Raw genomic sequence first — 26,586 nt, 5'->3', positions numbered from 1 at the left:
AGAAAAATCTTTAAATCCTTTTCTCAAGAACCACTGTGCCAGAAAAGCTGAAACTAAGTGAAAATGTTTGTAGTTTGGATTCTAAACTGTTAAAGGGGTAGGGGGTGCCCAATAGGGAATCAAAGTTTGACATCGAAATATATAGGAAAAATCTTCTTCACAAGAACCACTTGACTAGAAAAGCTGAAACTTATGTGGAAGCATTCTTGGACAGTGTTTATTCTAAACTGTTAAAATATTGACCCTCAGGGGTAGAGTGGGGCCACAATAGGGAATCTAAGTTTTACATAGATTCAGAAATATATGGGCAAAACATAGGATTTTTTTTTTAAAAAAGCAAGTCTCTTAAAAGAACCACTGGAGCAGAAAAAAATCAGAAACTTGTGTGGAAGCATCCTGGGGTAGTGTAGATTCTACATTCTCCAAATGGGAGTAGGGTGAGGTCACAATAGACAAAATATGGACTGTTGATAATGAACCTGATGTGTTAATCATTCACAAAAATATCAGTATTGACCTTATCTTTTCTGCTCCTGGATATTAAACTAATGAACTATATACACAGTTACTGTATGATCAGGAAGGATGCTTCTATAAGATATGTGAATTTCAGGGCCCCTGCGTTTGGGGTTCTTGTGTTAGGGCAGGGCTCTAATGTTTATATGACTTATAGTGAAAGTGCATGAATTCTTTGAGAATCTTTTCCTGTGCTCCTGGGTATTATGCCAATAATCTAAGTCCATATTTATAATTAAGAAAGCTGCCTCCTTTAAAACGGCCAATTCCAGGGTCCCTGGGTCAGGAGTACTTGGACAGGGGGAGGGGGGTTACATACCCTGAAAATAAATTAATGCTTTGAAAACTGCTCTTTGGTATTAATCAACACATTTATGATGAAATAAAATTTATGATAAAATTTCCAAAATTTTGTATTAAGTATCCAAAGTAAGTGTATAGTTATGACAGGCAATGTTGCCTCTTTCAAAATTGTGAATTTCATGGCCTCTGGATTAAAACACGAACCAAATTCAATCGTTGGAAAGTTCTTACATGATACTCAGGTGACCTATAAGACTCGTGGGCCTCTTGTTGTGAATTGCTTAAAGGAAATTTAACTTTGCTACCATAGTTTATCTTGTGGAGGACGTTTAAAGGTTCATTCTCTATAAGGCCGGTTTCCGGCCTACGATGAAATTATCTAAAAACATGTTATTATGTTATTTTAATCCTTCTATTATATGATTTTGACTATCTTTTCCCAACACCTATCATGTGAATCACGTGATTCATAAATTAAAAATGGCGGTCAATCTTAAAAATATTGAGGGTATGTCTATTTAAACTTTATTTTTATGCATAAATTTTGAGATTATGTAGAATAAGTCATATTAATATGAAGTTAATATATTATTTTTGAAATTTAAATGTAAAAAATGTAGAAAATAATATTTACATTAATAAAACATGATGTAAATTAATATTCATTAACATTTTGCATATTTTGACTTTAAATCTTTAGAAAATGTTTACCTTATGGCAAAAGTAAATCTCTTATTATCATTTATTTATCAAAAATACTTTAAAACAATTGTTATTGTGTGTCATTTATATACATATTTTACCTATATTTCATATAAGAACCCGGATTAAAAATGTGGTATCGAATAACCTGTAATAATGTGGTTTAGCCAAGAAAACCTGCATCGCAGTTTGTATTTAGACCATCCAAATGAGCGATTATTGCTAAAAAATAATAGAGTTAAAATATTCTTTTTATTTATATGAATAAAAGTAAATTCGTAAAGAATAATTTTTTTTTATTAATTTTCATATAGTTGACAGGTATCATATAAATATTCATTGAATAGGAATTGCTAATTGTCCTAAGTGTACGTATTAAACGGGGTATTAAAAATTTCTGAAAACGAATTAAAATCACGTATCGAATAAAAATATTTAAAATTAGGTTTATTCTAAATTAAAAAGAACGAAAACTTCTGTATTTCATGATCCAAATTAAAGTAAATAGATACATTTACTCTGGATCATCTTCAGACAACCAGTCACAATCCGCTGCGTCTTTTGTATAATCAAAGAGTGGTCGTGGTACTAACTTACTATCTTGATGGCGCTGGAAGGACAAATACCACAGCACAGCAGCCTAATGTGCGAGCTCCTGATTTACACTGGCAATACCAGCCTGTTATTGGATTTCTTTTCTCACAATCATGAAATCCATAGTATGTACGTTTTCGAAGAACTGTCTTGATTGTAACTTGGCCTTCAATAGACCATCCTCTTGTTTGTGTACAAATAATACATATTTCCCTTCAGGTGATATATGTTCTATTGTATAAGCCTTTGCCTGCTTTATTTGATATACCCCAACGGTAATATCTCTAATATCATTCTCTGAAAGACGAGGGAAATCCTCCATATCAAATCCATCAACTGACTCCCATACACTTCTTTTAGCTGCAAGCTTTTCATTTTCCACCCGTTTTTCTAACTCATTAGTTGTCTTTGATAGGAATGACAAAAATTGCCAGCTCAGTGTCCTCAAATTCAGAATTTCTAATCGGAGGTCTGTACTTATTGCACAATGCACATACAATACATACGTAATCTGTGTATTTGGCATCACTTGACCCAAAGCTTTCCATCGCTTCACCCTTCCATTCACTGACTCGACAACACAACGTACTTTTGTTACCATTCTTGACTCGTTTGCTTCTTCAGTAGAGTGCTGTTTTTTCCCCTTTTCTAAGTAGCAAGGCATCTGTGTTCGAAAACCCATTTGTTGTAAGAAATCCCTGCAATCTCTTAATCCTCTGTCCAGAACAAATATGTCTCCATCTTAAAGCCAAGTTTTCAATCGTTCGGTATCATTCTTCATGATACTGGTTAAAATTGAAGTACCATTATTGCGTCCATCTGCTAAATAAGGACCAATCGCATCTAGTATGTAACCATCAGTACCCACTATCATTATTGGCTTTAGGAGCGGTCGGCTTTTGTAAGCACTGTATGTTCGGCGCTGGAAACTGTAGTTTGAACTCTTTTCTATGTAAATGTATGTGCCATCTACAACAAGGGCTGCAACATCTTCACCATCTGCAAATAATTGCTTTACAAAAGGACTTGTGTGTTCTCTAATAAATTCGTCCGTAGAAACATGCTGAGTGCCCAGATACTGGGGAACAAATTCTTTCATTAGCACAGCCCTTGCACTGTGGATTGCTTTTGATATGTACTGTACATTAGGTATCTGGAACATATTGCTCATCACTTTAAGGGACATCCCTGTACACAGTTTTGTTAACAAAAGCCCTAAACATGTTCTAGCTGATCTGACTGAATTATTTCTCAGTGATGGAAGGTGTGCTACAAAATTATCAAATTGTTGTTTAGAGAGACCTGTGAAATGGACATAATCGGTGTCTGATAGTCCAAGAGGGTTATCAAAGTTGATTCCTTTCGGCTTGTTCAGCACATTCATGAGAACATTGTACAACAAAGTCATTAGATCTGTTCTGTTGAACATGGTATGATCTGTCACCTTCGAGAGCATCTTTTTGCATTCTTCCTTTAACCCACCCTCACTTAAACGTTTCTGGCAACATCTGGTACCTTCTGGTATGATTATACCAGTTTCTATGAAAGAATTTGTCCTCATGTCTTCATTTATCACAACGAGATTTTCTCGTTTATTACAAAATTGACACTGCATGTGAAAACATACTACGAGGGACTTCTAACTTGATAACCTTGTGTACCAAAGGATGAGCATCCTGGGGTTCCTCCGTCAGTATCATTCTCTTCGCTTTCATTCTTGTTTTGTCGTTCGTTTGTGGTAATACGCCATTCGGAATTTATTACAAGTAAATATCCGGATTCGTCTGCCTGATAATTTATTTTTGACTTGATGTAATCATAGAGTTCTTTGTTGGTAGTCTCTTTGATATATCTTGAACCTGATGAACTACGTAGTCGTTGGTTGCAAATGCAACAGATAAGGTATTGCTGAACTTTATAGGATTCCATAAGTATGAAAAAGGGTATTTGCCCCTATCCAGGTCCGGATTGCGTTCTCAGCACGGCTGAGGCAATAAAAGCCAGGACACTGTCCCTCCCGCTCACCGGCACTCCATATAAACCCGCAAGATTTTCAACAGCTCCTTCCACTACCCATTTAGTGAGCTTCAGTATGTCTACGATCAAGCAGGTTTCTGCAACTTCCAAACAGGAAGGATTCCCCTGAATACTGGTTTGCTTAGCCAGAGCCGCAGTTCTCGAAGCTTGTAATGCTACCAAAGATGCGTGTTGGCTCCCCAAATCCGCAGATGAAGTTCACCTCAGCATCCAGATAACGTACATTACTTCGACCCTGTCTCACTCATACGGAGAAAATATGAGCGTCTCTCTGGCAGGCTGGGACGAGAAACCCCATTATGAAAGGTATTTTTCATACCAGTAACCGTTTTTAAACAAATAACACAGATCATATAAATTTACTTAGTATCTTTGTACAACCACAAAAAAATATAACAAACGGGTGTACCTTTACAAATATGTATTAAGAGATATGAGAGGGAAATTAAACAAAATAATTTGCGTCATATAATGCATAAAATGTACATAAAAAAGAAAAGTATTACTTCACTCCTAACTGACTCTACTTAATCACCATAAGTAGAGCAAGAATTTAATTTATGTCTCCCAGTCCTTTCAGGTCTTTGATTATATATTTCTAACATCAATCTCAATTTTTTCCCTAGGAAAATTACATGTTTTCTTTTAATTCTGATTGTAGCCACAGAAAATGTCACTCTAAATAAAAATTAACGAGAAAAAATAATCCACATAGGTTGATAGCATCCATAATGAGTAGATTCCTTTTCTCTACTTATTACTAAAAATAAAGATAAAGTTTTTATTTAGATGTCATAACCACCTTTAACCAAGTTCATTTTTTTCTGGTGAATTTTCATAGTTTTGAAAAGTTTATATTTAAATTTTGGTATTGGTTAAAGGTGGTTATGACATGTGTAGGAGTTGTCAAACACCTCAACCCTCTCATGTTTTCCCATTGCGCTAATGTTATTACGGAGCGATGGTACATCACTTTGAGACCCCATATCATAAAAAATACTACAGGACCAGTGACCAAACAAGCTGTGGCATTAAATTTAAACTTTAGTTCGATGATTCATACAGTTTTTAAAGGAAAAAATATATTTTGAAATTTTGGAGTCATTGTAGGCCGAAAAACGGCCTTATAGAGAATAAACCTTTGTGAAAATTGTATCACCATGAAATCTAATGATTCCAAATTAAAGTACCAGTATCATTTAGGTCATCTGAAGTTATTAGCCTCACCTGAGCTGAAAGCTCAAGTAAGCTTTTCTGGTCACCCAATGTCTGACTATCCATTTGTTAACTTTTCACATTTCAATTTCCCATTGCACAAAAGTATCCCATGAATATAGCAGGTTTTAAATTAAGGGTCAAGCCCCTTCCAAGGGAAGATAATTGAGAAAATGCAAAAACAGAGCGGGGCTATTAAAAATCTTTTCAAGAACCACTGGAGCAGAAAAGCTGAAACTTATGTGGAAGCTTGTTGGGGTAGTGTAGATTCTAAATTTTTGAGATCATCACCCCCCCCCCCCCCTACCCCCTACTAAATATATATGTCGTTGATCATAATTTTGTTATGTTTTCCTTTTCATCCCCCGAAACATATCCAAGGAGAATAATTTTTACCTAGTTTGTAATTACAATGTACTAGTTAAATTGTGGAGTGTCCAGTAATTTCCAAATAATATTTTAAGCCTAGGTAATTTAACAGATTTTGAATCAGCTGTTCATTAAAAAAAACTCAAAGCTTTATATTTCTGTGGCAGCATCTCATGATTCATCAGAAATTATTAAATGAGGCAACTATGACTCGGGTCTTCAAAAGTTGTAAACCCCCGGCAATCAAAGCTTTCAATTATAAAAAAAAAATGGAGAAAACTAATCAAAACAATTTGATCTACTAGAGCCACTAAATAAATTTCTGATGGTACCTTACATTAGGAAAATGTGTAAGACAGTATACATTTAAAAACAATATGACATTCATTTTCTGTGTATTTACTATGTAAAATGTTTTCTATGCGAGTAACCGAATAGCAGTTTTACTAACTGATACTTGCTTTGTTTGATGGTTAACTGGTACTTATTACCAAAACTACTTATTTATAAATAAATCTGAAGAAATGCAGTCATGATTGGTCATATTTTCCAGGTATATGGAAACATCCTCACATAATATTCATTATTTTGATCCCAAGAGATGATTTGAACAATTAATAATCTAAACTATAAACCTTCCACTTTAGCTTTACAGGGCAAGGAGTACTTTGGAAGATTTATGAATGATCCCACCCTATATTTGCCTTTTCTGGAATATGTCCCCTTGATAGGGATGCATGCTTTACATTTTAACAAGGGATGTTTCATATTAACTTTGGTTAAAAATAGACATGTAGGTCTTCAGAAAATGTTGAAATTGGGAAAAATAGGGGTGAATAGGCAAATGTTTGGACCCTTGACAACTTTTCAGTAAGCACACTTGAACTTTCAGCTTAATAGATGAGTAAAAACACACAAGCTTAAAAATAACACTTTATGGTTATAAACCAACTTTTAAAGATTTTATTTAATTATTTTGACTTCCTCATAGAAATATATACCTGGTATTCCTGTGCAAAATTATTTGTAATATAAGCTAACTATACTTATGACAGATTCAAAACAAAATACGCCGGTAAAAGAAAATAAATTCACAGAAATTAAAAGGTTTCAACAAAGGAGATCCATTATTGGACTGTTGATTTTGTATTTGTTTTCAGATTTCAGTTCTTGGGTGTCAAAATTCCAAGCTGCATTAGAACAGGAAAACATGGAAAAAGCTTGGAATATCCTTATCTCAAATCCATACTATAGGATAGACAGCTTTTTCACAACTTTCTTTCATCTTGAGCAAATCTGTTTTATGACAACCACATAGAGCACATATACACAAATATGGCTTGTCCATTTTCAGGAAATAACAACTATCCCTGAGCGTGTCCATTACAGATCAGCCGCAGACATCTAATGTAATCTGCTCCATCTGTTGTGATGTCTCCTCACGGCATGTTATATGTAATGATCCTTCACTGAAATGTAAAAATATTATTAAATACAGAAATGTTGGAATATACATGCATGTTATGTTGTTTTCATAATACTAGTTCATGTGCATGTGCTAAAAGGTCAGATTACTTAGACTCTTCCTATTGGAATATAACCTTTTAAATCCACAGTGATCAATGTCAGGTTATACTAATTAAATAAGCACATTATCCCTGTGCTAACAGAAATTTCCTCTCCACCATTCTTTTTAAGTAATCATAATTTAAGCAATGCCCCTCTTTTTAAACAAACTTGAATTTAAATATCTTCAAAAATGCAGTTCAAAGCCATGGAAAAGTCATACGTCAGAAAATTAGGTCAGTAAAAAAGGTCAATTAAGTAAACATGCCTTAGAGGTGAAGTCAAGGTCAAAAGATTAAGACCCATTTGATTTAGTAATGGTGTTTAAAATTTAAATAAAATACAATGTTATATGAACAGTTTCTTCCAACTGTGCTAAATGCAAAAAAGTTACTGAAATATTTAGGTCGTTCCAGGGGAAGGGTAAGGTAAGAAAATTTTGACACACCTGAATAGCTTTCAATTTTTTTCTAGAGTTTAAATAAACTTTAAGTATGATGTAAATGTGTTGATTAATTTTCTTTTACTGAAATACAATGCCGAATAAGGATAATTCAGGTCAAGGTCATACAGAAGGTCAAGATAAAAAAATTAGTACTCTGTTGAAAAGATTCAGTAAACGTATTCATCGCAAGTTCAAAAATAAGCAATTAAAGATTACAACGTTCATCTTGACAAATTTTATCTAAAAGTAAGTCAATTTAAACCTCCCATAATTTAAATTTATTTAAATGTGCATTTCTGCACGTTAGGTAGGACTTGATGTTACTTGGGAGGGGATAAAACAAACTCACTTAATATCTGGAAAATATACATATACACATGTAGGTCAGATACAGAATCTGAAATAATCTGGGTTTGAAAGTTTGCATTCTTCAATGCGTCATCCTATTAAGTTTGGACCAGGTATTTCTTAATATAAAATTCTTTGGTCAACCTGTTGACTAGGGCTAGGATGATATTTCAAGATATCAATTCTGTGTGAGGACAATACACATATTGATACATATGAAGAAATAATGAAAAATCTCCCAAAAAATTCTGACTTATGTTTTTCTTTGTTAAACAATTTGTTTAATAATTATAATTATATAAACATGTATTTAAACCCAAAATATGTCCATAGGACATGAATGCCCCACCAAAGGTATATTAGTAATGCAACATGAAAACTTGTACATGTATTAGTGTATGAAAGGACAAGTGCACTTAGGCAATGCTTAATGGGCCCTTTTTATGTGCCATTTTACTTTAGAATATATTACCAAATCGTTCTCTTTTGGTAAGAGTTAGAAATTAGTGGATATTTCTAATTAAAACGCATGTTAATCATCACCTAAATCAGCATGGATTTGAAACAATTGAATATTTTTAAATGTCCATGGATGCCCTAAATCCAGAAAAGTCGTACCAAACCTTATTTGACTTTCGTTTATGTAAATTATAGGGCATAGATATTTAAATCAACTCTTGAACAATCTGATGGTGGATCATAGTTGGGCGCATTTGCGGAATGTTACTTTTTGTGCCAAATTTGTTTTTAAAAAATGAATGAAGTTGTGTGATCCTGTAGCCATAATGATCAAACTAAGAAACTGGTACCCTTGCATTAAAAAAAATACAAAAATAGTCTCATTGAATTTGAAATTAAAATCAGAATTTCCTGATGCACATCTACATTTGTGTCCTAAATGTCTGCAAAGTTTGACAAAATTCTGTGCAGCGGTTTACGAGGATTGCGCTGAAAAACTGTCCATTTCTATGTACACTGTGTACTAAATATCTGCAAAGATTGACCAAATTCTGTTCAGCGGTTAAAGAGGAGTTATGCTGCCAAACTGTTCATCTCTTTATTCAAGGTATGGACAATAATCTAAGTTGAAAAGTGCTGAAAATTCCAGATATAATAAAAGAATCGGAATTTCCTGATACTATGCTTATCTACACATTGTGTCCTAAATATCTGCAAAGTTTGACCAAATTCTGTGCAGCTGTTTATGAGGAAATGCGCTAAACTTCTCATCTCTATATTCAAGATATGGCAAAAAATCTAAGATGAAAAGTGCCGAAATTCCTGGAATCAACAAAGGAATCAGAATTTTCTGGTAATATGCATATCTACACATTGTGTCCTAAATAACTGCAAAGTTTGATTAAATTCTATGCAGCGGTTTATGAGGAGTTGCACCGACAAACTGTTCATCTCTTTATTCAAGGTATGGACAAAAATCTAACTAAGTTGAAAATTGCCTAAATTTCCGGAAAAAAAAAGAAAGGAACTAGTGCTAATTGTAACGGGGACCGTTACAGATGTTCCCCAAACGCTCCCCAACTCCCTTTTGGTGCCATATTCCCGGTAAGCTTCATTTATTAACACAAACTCTATGCATTTGAAATTTTAACAATGTTTACCCAGAAATGTACCATGCTCATTCAAATTTTAGCATTGCATGTGTGCGCATGTGAAGGCATATACGTAATGACCATATCATCTTGTCTACACAATCTATATATTTTAATATACTAAATATTATTTAAAGTATTTAATCCAAAAGTATTAAAAAATTCGCTCATTCAAGTTTATTTTTGATTTTACCCATTTCACGTGCACGCACGTGCATACATGAGCATGGTGACCATACCTTCTTGTAGAAGTTCATTAAATCTATCTATGTTCTAAATCCCATCCCGTTTGGTTGAAAACCAAGGGAGTTAAAACTGTTTAAAGTTTCAGCCAATCAGATTGCAGCTCACGTACACGCACGTGTATGCATGTGCATGGTGACCATACCTTATTGTAGAAGTCCATTTAATATATCTATGTTCCAAATCCCATCCTGTTTGGTTGAAAACCAAAGGAGTTATAGCTTTTTAAAGTTTCAGCCAATCAGATTGCAGCTCACGTACACGAACGTGTATGCATGTGCATGGTGACCATACCTTTTTTTAAAAGTCCATTTTATATATCTATGTTCCAAATCCCATCCTGTTTGGTTGAAAATCAAGGGAGTTATAGCTATTTAAAGTTTCAGCCAATCAGATTGCAGCGCACGTGCATGCACGTGTATGCATGTGCATGGTGACCATACCTTCTTGTAGAAGTCCATTATATATATCTATGTTCCAAATCCCATCCTGTTTGGTTGAAAACCAAGGGAGTTATAGCTATTTAAAGTTTCAGCCAATCAGATTGCAGCGCACGTGCATGCACGTGTTTTCATGATAATTGCTTTATAACATGTTGTAGCATATCCTAATGCAGGGCTATATTCAAACTTTCAAAGGATTTCGTCAAAAAACAAGAAAGATATTGAGACTTTAGTTTCAGCCAATCAGAGCAAAGCGCACGTGCATGCGCGTGAGATCTTGGTATTTTGACCATGTCCTCTTGTCTATACTACTAATATATCCTTACATTATGAGTTTCAAAGCATTTCATCAAAAAATAGAAAAGTTACTGCAGTATACATTATATTGGCCATTTAACGTGTTGCACGTGCGTGCTCTTGCAAGCACGTGCGCGCAAAATGACCTTCGTTGGGCAACTCTACATAACATGCCTACTGACCCTAAAAAGGTTTCACCTAAGTCGGATGTATAGTTTACAAGATCACTCGAGGACAAAATTTTCCCAGGAAGAAGAAAAATAATAATAACTAGAAAAGAAACTCGTTGCGAGCAACGAGAGGTCTTCCGTCCGATTCTAAAAGAAAAACGTAAAATCGAAATGAAAAAGTGATAAAAAAAATTTCGGACATATGGGGGATGGAACCCGGGTCGCCAGCGTGGAAATCCAACGCGCTTACCATTACGCCATTGGGGACCACCACTTCAAATTTTTAAATGCGAATATCTCGAGGTAGGAATTTCTGATTCTAAATCAAATTACATATTTATCATTCTCAAATATGTCTCTATTATTCTTTTTAATATCAATGAAAAATGTCAAAAAACAAAAAAGTTCAATAAATTACCCTTTTTCAATCACTTCCTGTGACGACCGGAAGTGGCGACGACACACGAAATGTTCTTATCACACATCTACAAACCAACCTCTATCATATCTGAAAGTTTGAGAATCCTACCTTTTATAGTTTCTGAGAACATTCACGGAATAGGTTTTTAGTGGAAAAAATGAAATTTTGCAATAATTCCTGACCGGAAGTGAATTTTTCCAATTTCTTTTCATATTTCAAAATGGCATGGTACAACACATATTTCCTGAAAATTTGGCTGAAATTCATTGAGTAGTTTTCGAGAAAACGCGATTTGAAAAGGTCAAAAAAATAAAAATGAAAAATAATAATAACTAGAAACGATCTCGTTGCTAGCAACGAGAGGTCTTCCGTCCGATTCAGGAAAAAAAATCTCGTATAATCGAGCTGAAAAGTGATTCACAATTTTGGTCGCAAAGAGGATTGAACCCATGTCGCCTTTTTCTGTTTTATCCCCAACGCGCAAACCATAAAGCTTTTGGGAGTACTGCTCTAAATATACTTGTGTGTATACTTTTGCAACAGTACACCTGTCTAAGAATCATAAAAGGCGGGTCACTATCAATAATATGCGCCAAACGCCACGAGTAAATATTCGTGCATTTTCCTACATCTTATTTGCTAAAAAGTCGACTCTGCAGAACCAGAGAAGGTTTTCTACAGGTCCATTCCCCATCACGGGGAAGACCTTACCTGCACATTGGCACCATGTGTATTACCCGCGCAGCCTATTTATGAGAAAATGAAATGAATATTTTTTAGTGTTTAAGAAAACGTTGAACCTACGCTTGCGAAAGTTCTAAGACATTCAAAGATATTTAATTTCTTCTTTATCAAATCAAGAAACTGATTATACGTTAAATCAGCAAATAGGGGCCTTTACTTATGCCATGAATATCACAGAAAAAGATTCAAAAGTTTGGTCGCAAAGAGGATTGAACCCATGTCGCCTTTTTCTGTTTTATCCCCAACGCGCAAACCATTAAGCTTTTGGGAGTACTGCTCTAAATATACTTGTGTGTATACTTTTGCAACAGTACACCTGTCTAAGAATCCTAAAAGGCGGGTCACTATTAATAATTTGCGCCAAACGCCAGGAGTAAATATTCGCGCATTTTCTTTGAACTTTTATGAAATAAAATAAATAAAACGTTCATATCGCCTTTATTTTATTTCGACGTTTAAAAAGTCTTTGTACACATTACATATATCGTATCTAGCCCAGTTACACTTAAGTAGTGAAACGGAAATTAAGTGTTAAGATCGACACTGAATTGCAACGTACTACTACGTGAAAGTCCAAGTAGTTTTGTTTACATTTCATGCATTCGTATGTCAGAATGGTTTAATCAAACGCTCAGCTGCCTCCATAAACCCCAATTGCGAAATGGCGGAATTGACAAAGACAGCCGCCATCTGGGGCCCGCTTCAGATTTTCAAATATTAATATCTAGAATTCAGATAAGCCAATTTTCAAACAACTTAGATAGTTATAATCTAATTGTTAAGATGAATACTTTTGATCAATAATGTATAACAAAGAATTGATCATTAGAGAGTTATAGATAAAAAACTTTTGGCCCCTCTTAGCCCCTAATTTGAAGGGTCAGCCCTATTTTTTTTATATCAAATGAAAGGTCTTGCAATATTGAATATTTTGTCTTCAATATGTTTTAACAAATTATGAACAGGAGTGAAGATATGAGACAAAATGCGTCAAATTTTGTGAGATATTTCTGAGACATTTTTTCGGCCCTACCGAACTTCGGTGCCTTTTGCGCTAGAAAGATTTGGAGACCCAATTACAACTCAACAAACCTTCCTCTATTTTCCCTAAAAATCTCAAGTCCATATCTTAAGTCGTTTCGGAGGAGTTTCCCGGACAAGCCGACCCTCTGAAAATCAGAAAATCGTCCATATCTCACGACCGGAAGTGAGATAATCAAAAAGGAAAAAAACCTATCAAGATCAATTAAATATCTTTCAGATCTGAAAGTTTGGTAGAAATCGGACGAGCCATCTCTGAGAAATCGCTTGCACAAAATCGGTTGGAAGAATAATAATAATAATAGGGAAAAAGAAACCGAACGAAAACAAGAAGGTCTTCCGTTGGAGACGGAAGACCTTAATAATAAGAAGAAACAGTAGAATCACTATAAGGTCTTCCGTGAAGACGGAAGACCTTAACTAGATAAGATCTCGTTGCGAGCAACGAGTAGGTCTTCCGTTGAATTTATCGATGAGATGTGATTTTGACTGAGATATTCGTAATAAGGTAATGAAATTAAGTTTTCCATCATTAAATTTAATTTTTCTGAGTGAGATCAACCTATTTTGAGCATCTTTAGTTCAATATGCTTGTAATTAAAATATTCCTCCTTTTTGAGATGTAAAGCATCCAAAATATAGAATTTTGGCCCCTTGCGACCCCTTATTACGCAACAGCAACATGTAATCAAAATTCTATAAAACGTTGTTGCAAAGCATTAAGATGAATATCTTTGCTTCAGTAATGTATTACAAAATATTTATCATTCATGAGCTAAAGATGAAAGACTTTTGGCCCCTCTGGGCCCCTAATTTGAGGAGTCAGCCCCTTTTTCTTGATTTCAAATAAACGGTCATGTGAATTCAAAGATTTTTTGTTCAAAACCTATTCAGAGATTTCTTTTCGCTGTGGAGATATGCTGAATGGAAATATTTAGTCCTTAATGGGGCCGTTTTACAAAAATTTGAAGTATGCATATTGTTTAAAACATTATTCTGACCATCTTTTGTTCAATATTGCTTATCAAAATATTCGCCCTTTTCGAGATATAAAAGCTCAAAGATTTAGCATTCTGGCCCCTTGTGACCCTTAATTATGTAACCTATGACCAAAATTTTATAATATTTTGTTGCTAATCGTTAAGATAAATACTTTTGCTTCAGTAATGTACAACAAAATATTTATCGTGAACAAGCTAAAGATGAAAGACTTTTGGCCCCTCTGAGCCCCTAATTTGAGGGGTCAGCCCCTTTTTCTTAATATCAAATGAAAGGTCTTGTTATTTTGAAGATTTTTTGTTCAACACTTATTCAGAGATTTCTACTTGTTGTGGAGATATGCTAAATTGAAATATCTAGGGGTCACCCTAAAAGTCCTTAATGGGTCAGTTTTACAAAAAATTCAAAGTATGCATATTATTTAGAACATTATTCTGACCATCTTTTGTTCAATACTGCTTATAAAAATATTCCCCCTTTTTTAGATATAAAGCGTCAAAAATTTGACATTCTGGCCCCTTGTGACCCCTAATTACGTAACATATGATCAAAATTTTATCATATTTTGTTGCTAATTGTTATGATAAATACTTTTGTCTTAATAATGTATAACAAAATATTGATCATTAGAGAGTTATAGATAAAAGACTTTTGACCCCTCTGAGCCCCTAATTTGAGGGGTCATCTCCATTTTCTTGATATCAAATGAAAGGTCTTACTATTTTACAAATTTTTTCTTCAATATGCTTTAACAAATTATGAACAGGTGTAAAGATATGAAATAGAATACGTCAAATTTTGTGAGATGTTTCTGAGACATTTTTTTGGGCTCTACCGAGCTCCGGCGCCTTTTGCGCTAGAAAGATTTTGAGACCCAATTACAATTCACTAAACCTTCGTTTACTTTCACTGAAAATCTTAAGTCAATATCTCAAGTCGTTTTGGAGGAGTTTCCTGGACAAGCCGACCCTCTGAAAATCAGAAAATCGTCCATATCTCACGATCAGAAGTGACGTCATCAATATAAAAAATTTCCAATAAGGTTCAAATCAATATCTATTAGATCTGAAAGTTTCATAAAAATCGACCGAGCCGTTTCCGAGAACTCGCGTGCACAAAAATCGGTAAGAAAAAAATAATAATAATAGGGAAAAAGAAACCGAACGAAAACAATAAGGTCTTCCGTTGGAAACGGAAGACCTTAACTAGGAGACTTATTGTTCATAGAACAATAAGAGGTCTTTCCACCTTTTTAAATTTCTTATAGTTTTATATTTTACACTCTAAATTTAATTTTAAGGGAAATGGCTTGAAAAAAAATGAAAATGTAAAAAAAAAAATTTTTTTTTTGAAATGACCTTGACCTTTGACCTTGAAAAATTTTTCAAGGTCAAAGGTTAAGGGACACATTGCAATTAACCCCATGCTTCTACCATTTATAGTTTTCAAGATATAAGGTTTAATAGTAAGTATAAAGAAGTTAAAGGGCAATAACTCATATAAGGGGTCATTAGATCCTTTAGTACTTATACAATGAAGGTGTGCCTAAAGACCCTTGAGACATAAGTGAAGGTTTCATGCCTCTACGGTCTACAGTTTTGAAGTAGTAGTGATAACAATGTTTTTCGCATAAGGGGCAATAACTTTTGATAGAGTCTACCTTGGGGAACAAGAATGAAATCTTTGAAATAGTTTTAAGTGTACATATAAATGATGCAAAGACTGATTGCATATGTTAAAAGACAAAGGATATATAAAAAGAGCTTAATTTCTCATTTTTGCAATGACCTTGACCTTTGACCTTGACAAAATATTCAAGGTCAAAGGTCATGGGTCTCAATGCAGTTGGCCCCATGCTTCTACCATTTATAGTTTTCAAGATACAAGGTTTAATAGTAAGTATAAAGAAGTTAAAGGGCAATAACTCATACAAGGGGTTATCAGATTCTTTTGCATCTATACAGTGAAGTTAGGTCTAAAGACCCTTAAGACATTAGTGAAGGTTTGGTGTCTCTACGGTCTAAAGTTTCGGAGGAGTAGCGATAACAAGGTTTTTCGCACAAGGGGCAATAACTTTTAAATGGGTTCATGTTAGGGGACAAGAATAAAATCTTTGAAACAGTTTTAAAAGTACATATTAATGATGCATAGACATTAAGTATATGTTAAAAGAGAAAAGAGATATAAAAAGAGCTAAATTTCTCAGTTTTGGAATGACCTTGACCTTTGACCTTTAAATGAATTTTAAGGTCAAAGGTCAATGATTCTTATGCATTTGGTCCCATGTCTCTACGTCTTCTCATTTTGAAAATTTTTAATTATTTGTAAAATTCTAAAACTTCCAGGGGCAATAACTTATTGAAGGGGTCAATGAATACTTTCGCAATGAATCAATGAAGTGTCTTCTAAATTAGTCGAAGACATTAGTGAAGGTTTCATTTCTCTACGGTTTACAGTTTCAGAGGAGTAGCGATAACAAGCTTTTTTGCGAAAGGGGTCGTAATTCCGAAAGGGGTCAAAGTTCATATACGCAGGGTCAACTGCAAAAATCTTTTACGGAGTACATTCTTATCGACTTAAAATCTTTACGATAAATCTTGAAACTCAAAATCACACGGCGGAAAAATAATAAAAAATAATAAGAAAAAGGAAAAAAAGAAACAGAAGGAAATCAATAGGTCTTTCCACAGACAGGTGGAAAGACCTAATAATAAGAAACAGAGTAAAAGCAATATGTTCCCCAACTTCGTTTGGGGAACATAATAAGAATTTCCTGGAAATATGCACATCTACACAATGTATCCTAAATATCTGCAAAGTTTGATCAAATTCTGTGCAGCAGTTTATGAGCAGTTGCTCTGACAAAAAAACAGGACATTAGTGAGATTGTCCCAGCCCTCTAGTTCACTCATCTGGAAAATGTACATCAAATCAAGCATCAAAAGCAAGTCTAAATATTGTCCATGCCTAGATTTATTGTCCAGACTAGTTTAATTGGTACATATGTCCCACTAACAGTCAAATAACTGGAAAATATAGATCATATTCAAAATAGTGATTATTCCTAGATGCATCATATCTACAAGCTTGATGTAGAAAAATCTTAAAACTTTTAAAATTTTCATCCTTAAATATGAGAATAAATTAGGGATGTCAACGAATATTCGAATATTCATTCGATGAGTTGATATTCGAATATAAATTTGTGATTCAAATATTCGGATTTTAAGTATACAAGCATCAAAACCAAAAAAAAATCTGGCAAAAACTGAAGTTTTATCAGAAATTGAATCAATTATTATCGTTGACCAACAATAAGATTTTATTTAAAACAAAATTAAAAGACACTCCTCTTGGATTACCTTAAAGGTGTGAAGGGTGTATTTATTAAAATAATAAAAATTATTCATTTGATCATTTAATTAGAGGTATAACAGTGTCCAGTACTTAGAATTAGTTTGTATTGTTGAAAAGACACATTTTTTAAGCAACATACATGGATCCCTTGTTTATGTATACATCATTTAAAATCATTATCAGGAAATTAATTAGCTTAGAGTAATTGCTTTTAATGTTTCTCCATTAGATAATTGTTCTGTGTGGTATAAATCTGTACGGTTATCAATGTACACTTTGGTAAGATGATTAATTAATCTGGAACTTATTAAAAGAATCTTTTGAATTTTCGGGGGCAAATTTTTTTTTTATATTTTGGATGTCAACACTTCATATACTCTGTAAAATATTTTAAGAATATACATGTAATTAAAGTGCATTTACTAAACTCTACATGAAATTTTATTCCAAAATAATGACATAAAACGTATATTGCTTGACAAAAGAGTGAAGTTGTATTATGCAAGATGTATTTATTTTATCGAATATTCGAATATATTCGAATAGTACTATCGAATATTCGAATACCAATTATTGACAATTTTGACATCCCTAGAATAAATATATATATTATTATAACAGTAACTTGATCCGAAGGGTCATATCACGTTGAGTTGACAGGCGCGGATCATCAGATCTAACGAGACGCGAAGCATTGAGTTTGATCTGATGATTCGCGCCTGTCAACTCAACGTGATACTGCTCTTCGGATCAAGTTTGTTATAATGATAAATTTATTAAATACCCCCTCATATCTAGCAAAATATATCAAAATAAAACTTTAGAGATCAATTGTATACTATTTATCCATAAAACAAAGGATAATAACGAGGAACTTTTTAATGCGCCAGAAAAATGTCATGTTTCTGCATGCTACATCATCAGTTTCAGAGAGTGGTGATATGGATTCAGAAAACCACAGTGTGGTGATCTGGAAAGTCGGATCACGATGTCACGTGATAGTGTAAAATCAACAGTAAAATTGAGTGATACACATTACGTATAAAATGAAAATTATTAACATTGTCAAATGAATTAAAAACAATGTTATCCTACCTCCTCAGATGAAAAGTCATGGATATACAGGCTTTTTCTGGTAATTGTCTCATCACAATCTAATTCAAAAGACAGAACATGCAGAATTAGGTATATAAACTACTGCAAAATCACTATTTTCAAAGGGGTTTGTTTTTCATTGTAAGAAGAGACCCATAAACTCATGTCTTGATTAAAGCTGAACAAGACTTGTAAATAGGCAGACACCATTATCAATATTATTACATGTATCACTATCTACGATATCAGCACTAGGGTATATTTTTCACATTCATCACATCAACTGCTTTATTGTCAAGGGTATAGGTGAGGATTGAGGACTGGCAACTCCTGTTAGTGCTGGATATCTTGCATTACCAATAACTACATTTTTGTGTTTGTATACTGCACTGACTTGTGCTACTATTGTAAGTTTTTTTGGGATCTTACTTTCCTGCATTAGAAGTATACAGTTATTTTTTGTCACTACCCAGTGCTGCATAGCATACATCCATCTACACCTTTGATGACTGATTACACTGAACAGTGAGTAATTCAGCCACTTTATATAAGGGTCCTCAGTTATAGTGAGAATCCAATCGAAAATGGCATACACATTCCTTTTACGAATCCTGTTCATCTTTTAGGACCCTCTCTACACAAGTGCAAATTTTTATTGGACATAGAGAAAAATATATTATATAAAGGAGTAAATATTGTGCTTATTTATTTAATTTTCACTACATGATGCATTGCATTTACCTCCAAGAAAAATATTGAAAGACAACACAGTATCAAAGAATAGAAATCATTGTTAATAGAGAAAATACTTCAATAGAAAAAATACATGCAGTGTTTTCACTAAGAACCACCGACCACTTCAATGTACAAAAATGCTGCTTTGAAATAAAAATTAGTTGTTAGGTCTACAGAGATTTTGTTCAAAAACCTCAGCCCCTAACCTGTTACAACTTATCTCTAACCATTTACTTTGAAATAAAGGGAAAACACTGTACATGTAAATAACACGTTCAGTTAATTTATCTTGGTCTTTTTAAAATGTTAAGAATACTTGAAGTAATTACAAATTGAGTAATATATAGTAAATTTCTATTTTTTCATATTTCGATCTAAGGGCAGAAAAATACCATAGAATCAGAACTCTTTAGTGTGCAGTGTAGAGAGGGTTCTTAAGACAGGTATTTAAGAGAGAATCAGAAACTTCATCATAAAGTGAACTCACTTTTCCTAAACACTTTGCAGTGTCTGGATTTTCAATATCTGTGCATTCACAAATATCCATCTCCATTGATGTTTGATTTGGACATAAATTCATCACTTCTTGTCTTCGTGCTGGAAAGGGGGTCATCTCTTGGAATATTGGATATAATACAATATCTTTGTTGATATTCATGGCCTGTAAATAACAAACTCTATTAATGGATGGACCAAGAGTATTGACAATTGTTTAAACACACTCTATCAAACATCTAAGAGGTCATTCACTTTTCTCATATTTAATAGTTGTTTTATAGCAAAATTGTTTTCAAAGCAAACATTCTTAACATTTCTTGAAGCTGACTGATCTGTCTTTGCTAGCTCAATGTCTGATTTATATTCCCATGTCTTATCCCTAGCTGACTTAGCTAGACTTACACATTGTCTTTCCCTAGCTGACTTAGCTAAGCTGACACATTGTCTTTCCTTTAGCTAACTTAGCTAAGCTCACATATTGTCTTTCCCTAGCTGACTTAGCTAAGCTGACATATTGTCTTTGCCCTAGCTGACTAAGCTAAGCTCACATACTGTCTTTCCCCTAGCTGACTTAGCTAAGCTCACATATTGTCCAGCTGACTTAGTTAAGCTCACACATTGTCTTTCCCCTGGCTGACTTAGCTAAGCTAACACATTGTCTTTCCCCTAACTGACTTAGCTACCGTATACACTTACCTATAAGTCGGTCCGCCTATAAGTCGGTTGTATTTTTTAGGTTGATTTGGAATGATTTGTCATTGACCCGCTTATAAATCGGTACAACTTTTTGCAGAACCTTTCGTTATTTTAAATCAATGCGTTGATGATTTTACCTGATTTCCATTAATATTTTTTTTTTTAAATAACGCAGATACTAAATTTTTGATCACCACATAAATAAGTTAGTAATGCACAGTTAAGATAAAAATAAAAGTATTAAAGAATGGGTGGACTTATCGCCCTATTTTGGATCTTTTTGCGACTCCTCTAACAATCTGTAAATGAAGTGAATCCAAAATAAATTATGAGCAATGGAAAGCGCAACATATACTTGGTTATATTAGGTGGAACATTTGTGCAAAAACAATGCCTTGTTGTCGTGTATCAAAATTGAAGCAACGATACATGAGTATCGTCTTCCGGAATTCGACATGTAGCTGGAGTGGTTTTTATGTCACATAATCAATATTTACAGGAGGCGGGACTATCGATCGGTGCCATTGTTGACATCTTTCTCTCCATCCCTCTCTCTTTCCAAAAATTCGAATACGTGTTTAGCATATTACAGCGATGTCAATATGAAATTATTTTAAAAATGTGATGACACGCCAAATTAAAACAATGTTTAATTTGCTAAATTCTGAAAATGGCAACAAAACACGCTCAAAGACATGATTTAGATCGAGGTCAGGTTGAAGAATACAATGTATCTGTTTTCATGAGTACACTCGCAGGTGGACGTCACGTGACGAATTGTAATATTTAACAGGTCAACTGAAGACATTTCAATGGAAGCAAGAAGTTTGTTTTGAACATGTGTTTTGTTAAATTAAGTATGAGCACACTTTTGTCGGCTCTTCTCCTTTTAATATAACATTATTTTGTTCAATATACAACTACAATTTTCTTAAGAACAGCCGACAAACATGTGCTGACTATGTATTCAGACGATGTAAAACGCGTGACCCTGATTATCGATTGATATTCAAGAAATCTTCAGGCACCATGCTTTCGATATTTATAAAGTTTACCACGAAAAGAGTGTTTTAAATTCACATCCGTACCATGAATACACAGTTAAGATATCAAGGGTTTATATGATGGAAAAAAATAAACATTTTATGAAACTTAAATTTACAGCATTTTTTCTGGCCAGTTAAGTCCACCCATTCTTTAAGTAAATACTTGTACTTTATGTATACTCTTTGAATGCATAAATGATTATACATATATAGACCTTGTTCTTCAAAAATTGTTGGAAATATATATCAAATGCTACATTGCACGGTCCAGAAAAATACTGATCTTTTAATGACTTGCCTATAAGTCAGGCGTAGTGTTTTTGATCAAAGTTTAACTCCCAAAATACCGACTTATAGGCGCGTATATACGGTAAGCTCACATATTGCCTTTCCCCTAGATGACTTAGCTAAGCTCACATATTGTCTTTCCCCTAGCTGACTTAGCTAAGCTCACATATTGTCTTTCCCCTAGCTGGCTTGGCTACGCTCACACATTGTCTTTCTCCTAGCTGACATAGCTAAGCTCACAAGTTGTCTTTCCCCTAACTGGCTTAGCTAAGCTCACACATTGTCTTTCCCCTAGCTAACTTAGCTAAGCTCACACATTGTCTTCCCCTTGCTGACTTAGCTAAGCTCACACATTGTCTTTCCCCTAGCTAACTTAGCTAAGCTCACACATTGTCTTTCCCCTAGCTAACTTAGCTTAGCTGACACATTGTCTTTCCCCTAGCTGACTTAGCTAAGCTCACACATTGTCTTTCCCCTAGCTGACTTAGCTAAGCTCACACATTGTCTTTCCCCTAGCTAACTTGGCTAAGCTCACATGTGTCTTTCCCCAACCTGACTCATCTAAGCTCACACATTGTCTTTCCAGGGCATCCAATCAAATTAAATCAAATCAGGTAAATTATTCATACAAAATAAGCTCTACCTCTCGTACATATCGTAATCAATCAAGGACAGGTAAGTATGATGAGACAATGATGTCTCCGTATGGCAGCTGATGGCGAGGGTTGAATTTTCTCAAATGGCTGTCAAGGTAAAAAGTATTTATGCCCACTGAAATGTCTTATCACAAGAAATACACATACTATGAATGAAAGCCCTAGCTCCAACCACTAAAAAGTTTTGGGCAAGGTTTAAGTTTTTGTGGACAAACAGACAGACAGACGCTGAACAGACGGACAGGGCAAAAAACTATTTACCCACGACATAATTATTCATTACGGGGGCATAATGATTTCTTTTTAATATTTTAACAACTCCTCCTGAAGCTTAAACAGAAAAGGATCAAATTCATAAGATGCTAAAATTGTTTGATAAATTACAATGATGTCAGGTAGAAGCAGGCAGTACCATAATAAGTCACCCATCTATGAAACTTAAATGATCTAAAACTGCATGCATCCTTAGATTCCTCACATTTATCTTAAAATTAACAAAGTATATTCAGAAAAATCTCACAAATATGTCTACTTACTTTTATACATACAGTCTTTGATAGACATTCAATTTCATTTTCACCTTCTAGGAGTTCACTTTCCTTATCTCCTGTTAAAATGGCAGCCTGAAAAAAAAACTGGCATAATAAGCACATAATCAAAGTATTGAAAGAACTGAAAGCCGGGCTCGAGTATATTGTCTGATCCGAAATTAGTATATATTTAATTTTTTTCCTTTTGGCCATTGATTTTTAACAGGTAGAGTTTGTATGATTATGATTTAAAAAAATATCCCATATACCAGTTCTTAAAATTAACAGTCCAGACCCAAAGATATGTTATGATTTTGAAATTTTAATTACAGTGTAATAAAAAAACATTTACAAGAAATTCCCACATATTTTCTATTCAATAAGCATTTTTTCTCATAATTTAAAAATTCAGTCTTGGAATAGTTAAAATAATGCACATGTGTATTTTATAGACATTCTTTTAGTTTCAATCAAACAGTACTTTTATCACCAACTACATGTCGAAACACTGATGCATGTACATTGTCAAGCAACTTCACGCATGTTAATTCTTAAAATTCCAATTCACTATTCTATTAAATTGATTAAAATCAAAACAGAATATAACCACTAACATAACATCCACGAAAACGATATGAAACATGAAACTCTTCAACATTTTGAAAAGCCAGCGCTATTAAAAATAGTTCGCTTACAATATGCATTCAGCAGCATATGTGCACAAATTGTTATATCACGATTATCCCAATAAAGCAAATATCTAATTTCTCTTACACTTTAATTCTCAAGCAAAAATATTGATCATTAACTTTTCCAACAATTGAGATATTAAAAATATTTGTTTGAGTATCGTCTCGCTATGGGACTATTTTATTTATAGAAAGCATCTGCTTTGACGCTGTTTGGTTTTTAAGTCACCTGAGTAACTCAGGTGACCTATTGCTATCCGTTTTCGTCCGTCGTCGTGCGTCGTGTGTTAACATTTGAACATTTTCAGCTTCTTCTCTGAAACCGCTCAACCAATTTCAACCAATTTTGGCACAAAGCATCTATGGGTGAAGGGGAACAAAAATTGTGAATTTTATGGTCCCCGCCCCCCCTGGGGCCTGAGGGGTGGGGCCAAAACCACTAAAATTATTGCAATCTTTAAAAATCTTCTTCTTTACTCCTGGACATCAAGCAGGCAAACTGTTGGCATGAATGTAATGAGCATTGAGTCCTCTACCAAAATTGTGAAATTCATGGCCCCAGGGCCAGGGGTTCTAGTACTAGGGCGGGGCCCTATTGATTATACAGTGAAAATGCATGATTTCTTTGAAAATCTTCTTCTCTGCTCCTGGGTATTAAATAAACTAACAAAGCACATAGTTATGATGAGCAAGAGTGCCTCTTCAAAAATTGTGAATTTTATGACCCCAGGGTCAGGGGTTCTGGTGTTAGGGTGGGGCTCTATTGGTTATATAGTGAAAATGCATTATTTCTTTGAAAATCTTCTTCTCTACTTCTGTATATATAGTAAATAGAAAATGCAAAATTATTTCTTTTCTGGTGTTAAATATAGTGAAAATGCTTATTTCTTCTCTTCTCTGCTCCTGGGTATTAAATAAACTATGTAAGTAAATAGTTATGATGAGCAAGAGTGCCTCTTTCAAAATTGTGAATTTTGTGGCCCCAGGGTCAGGGGTTCTGGTGTTAGGGTGGGGCCCTATTGATTATATAGTGAAAATGCATTAATTCTTTGAAAATCTTCTTCTCTGCTTTTGGGTATTAAATAAACTAACCAAGCACATAGTTATGATGAACAAGAGTGCCTCTGCCAAAATTGTGAATTTTAGGGCCCCAGGGTCAGGGGTTCTGGTGTTATGGCGGGGCTCTATTGATTATATAGTGAAAATACATTAACCCTAGTAATGCTATATATAATACAAAGTGAAAAGGCTGTGAGCTGAATATTTTTGCCTAGTTTTGAAAGAAAAAGAGGTGGTTTGTTTAAATCAAATTTATTTAGTAACAATAATAGTACTATAGACATATTATACATCAAAATGTTCAGCAGACTTTTAGCTTCTATTTCAAACATGTTATAATACAATATATTTGTATATATACAGCTGTACAGGTAATCTTCAGGTAGATACAGGTAAAAACATAAAAAAATAGATTTTAGAAGAGAAATATTTTTTTTTTAAATCAAATCAATCAATATTTTATGAGAAATAAATAAATTAATAATTAATTGATAATTTTCTTCATTCAATTACAGATATGTATTTTTCAACAGGTATAATCCATTTCAACAACCAATGAAAACGACTGAATAACTTTAAATATGCAGCTAATTAAATACATATAAATAAATAAGTAACTTATAACATATAACATGAATAATACAATAAATACATAATATGTCATGATAAATAGATTTGGATTTGGATTTAATGTATCCACACATAATTTTCACACCTAACAGGTAATAATTATATACAGGTATATATATTTAGGTAATCTTCAGGTAAATACAGGTAAAAACATAAAGAAATAGATTTTAGGAGAAATATCATTTTTTAAATCAAATCAATCAATATTTCATTAGAAATTTATAAACTGATTAATTACAGATAAATAAATAAATAAATAAATAAATAAATAAATAAATAAATAACAGATAACATGAATAATACAATGAACACATAAAATGTTGTAAGAAAAAGGACAGGAAAAGAATCTAGATATCAATGTGCCTTGTGCATTGATCCCTGTTTCAAACTTTGAATAACTTATAACAGATAACATGAATAATACAATTAAAATGTCATAATTAAATTCTTTGGATGGATTTGTATCCGCACATAATTTTCACATCTGAACTGAAATCTACTCTGGTCTTGTATGCAGCTATGTAGTCTTTATGTGTGTGAAAAAGTTTGAAGCAGGGGTCAACGCACAAGGCAGACAGACACTTGTCACACTGATAGCTAGATTCCTTTCCTGCTCTTTTCTTTTTTCACCAATTGATTCGAGCCTCTGCCTCTCTGCCACCGAGCACACAACACAAGCAGGGGTAATGTTTTTCTTTAAACATGTTCCAACGATCTTCATGGGGAAGTGCTGCCCCTGCAGTCTCATGATGGGTTCTGCTGCAGTGCTAGGCCTAGGCTTTGTACACATTCCCGGGACACATGCTCTATTAACGGACTGCACAAGTTCGGTTACAAGTTGTTTTCGGAAAACTCTGTGAAGCATTTTCCTTGGAAATAGGGTCTTGTAGCACAGGTAAGCATTCAAAGTAGCTAGAGAAATCACATTTCCACCACTTCAGGGTCCTGGCATTGAAAGTAGCGTAAGAAACCATTTGATAAGACCGATCTGCCTCCCATATACTTGTTGTATTAACGATAGCAGGATTTTCGATGGGTGTTCCTGTTCGTGGTGCCACTCTTCCACAGGGGGCTTTTGCAGCTTCCTCGATGGTAGATAACAGGTAAACAACTTTACGGTCATGGTACTTCACAAGAACAAGTTCATCATTACATATACTGAACATGTTACATTTGTCCACCTTTTTGTCCTTTATCCGCTGCGGAATTCCCTTCCGGTTAACTCGTAATGTTCCAGTGGCACC

General features: G+C 34.0%; 1 protein-coding gene across 1 annotated transcript in view; it reads right to left on the bottom strand.

The window, feature by feature from the left end:
- Positions 1 to 6,684: 6,684 nt before the first annotated feature.
- Positions 6,685 to 26,586, bottom strand: part of LOC134278250 (heat shock 70 kDa protein 14-like) — a 40,288-nt gene continuing 20,386 nt past the window's right edge. The window contains exons 11-14 of the mRNA XM_062760568.1: positions 22,971 to 23,057; positions 19,738 to 19,911; positions 18,516 to 18,574; positions 6,685 to 7,205 (exon numbers count right to left, since the gene is read on the bottom strand). Of these exons, the coding sequence (XP_062616552.1) occupies positions 7,127 to 7,205; positions 18,516 to 18,574; positions 19,738 to 19,911; positions 22,971 to 23,057 (399 nt within the window). The 3' untranslated portion in view covers positions 6,685 to 7,126. The remainder of the gene's footprint in view (positions 7,206 to 18,515; positions 18,575 to 19,737; positions 19,912 to 22,970; positions 23,058 to 26,586) is intronic.

Source organism: Saccostrea cucullata, unplaced genomic scaffold (assembly GCF_032062105.1).
Source record: "Saccostrea cucullata isolate Sc308-1 unplaced genomic scaffold, CSIRO_AGI_Scuc_v1 ctg853, whole genome shotgun sequence".
In the NCBI taxonomy this organism is placed as follows: Eukaryota; Metazoa; Mollusca; class Bivalvia; order Ostreida; family Ostreidae; genus Saccostrea; species Saccostrea cuccullata.
The sequence above is the reverse complement of the archived record's forward strand: the minus strand, read 5'-3'. Positions and strand labels throughout refer to the sequence as shown.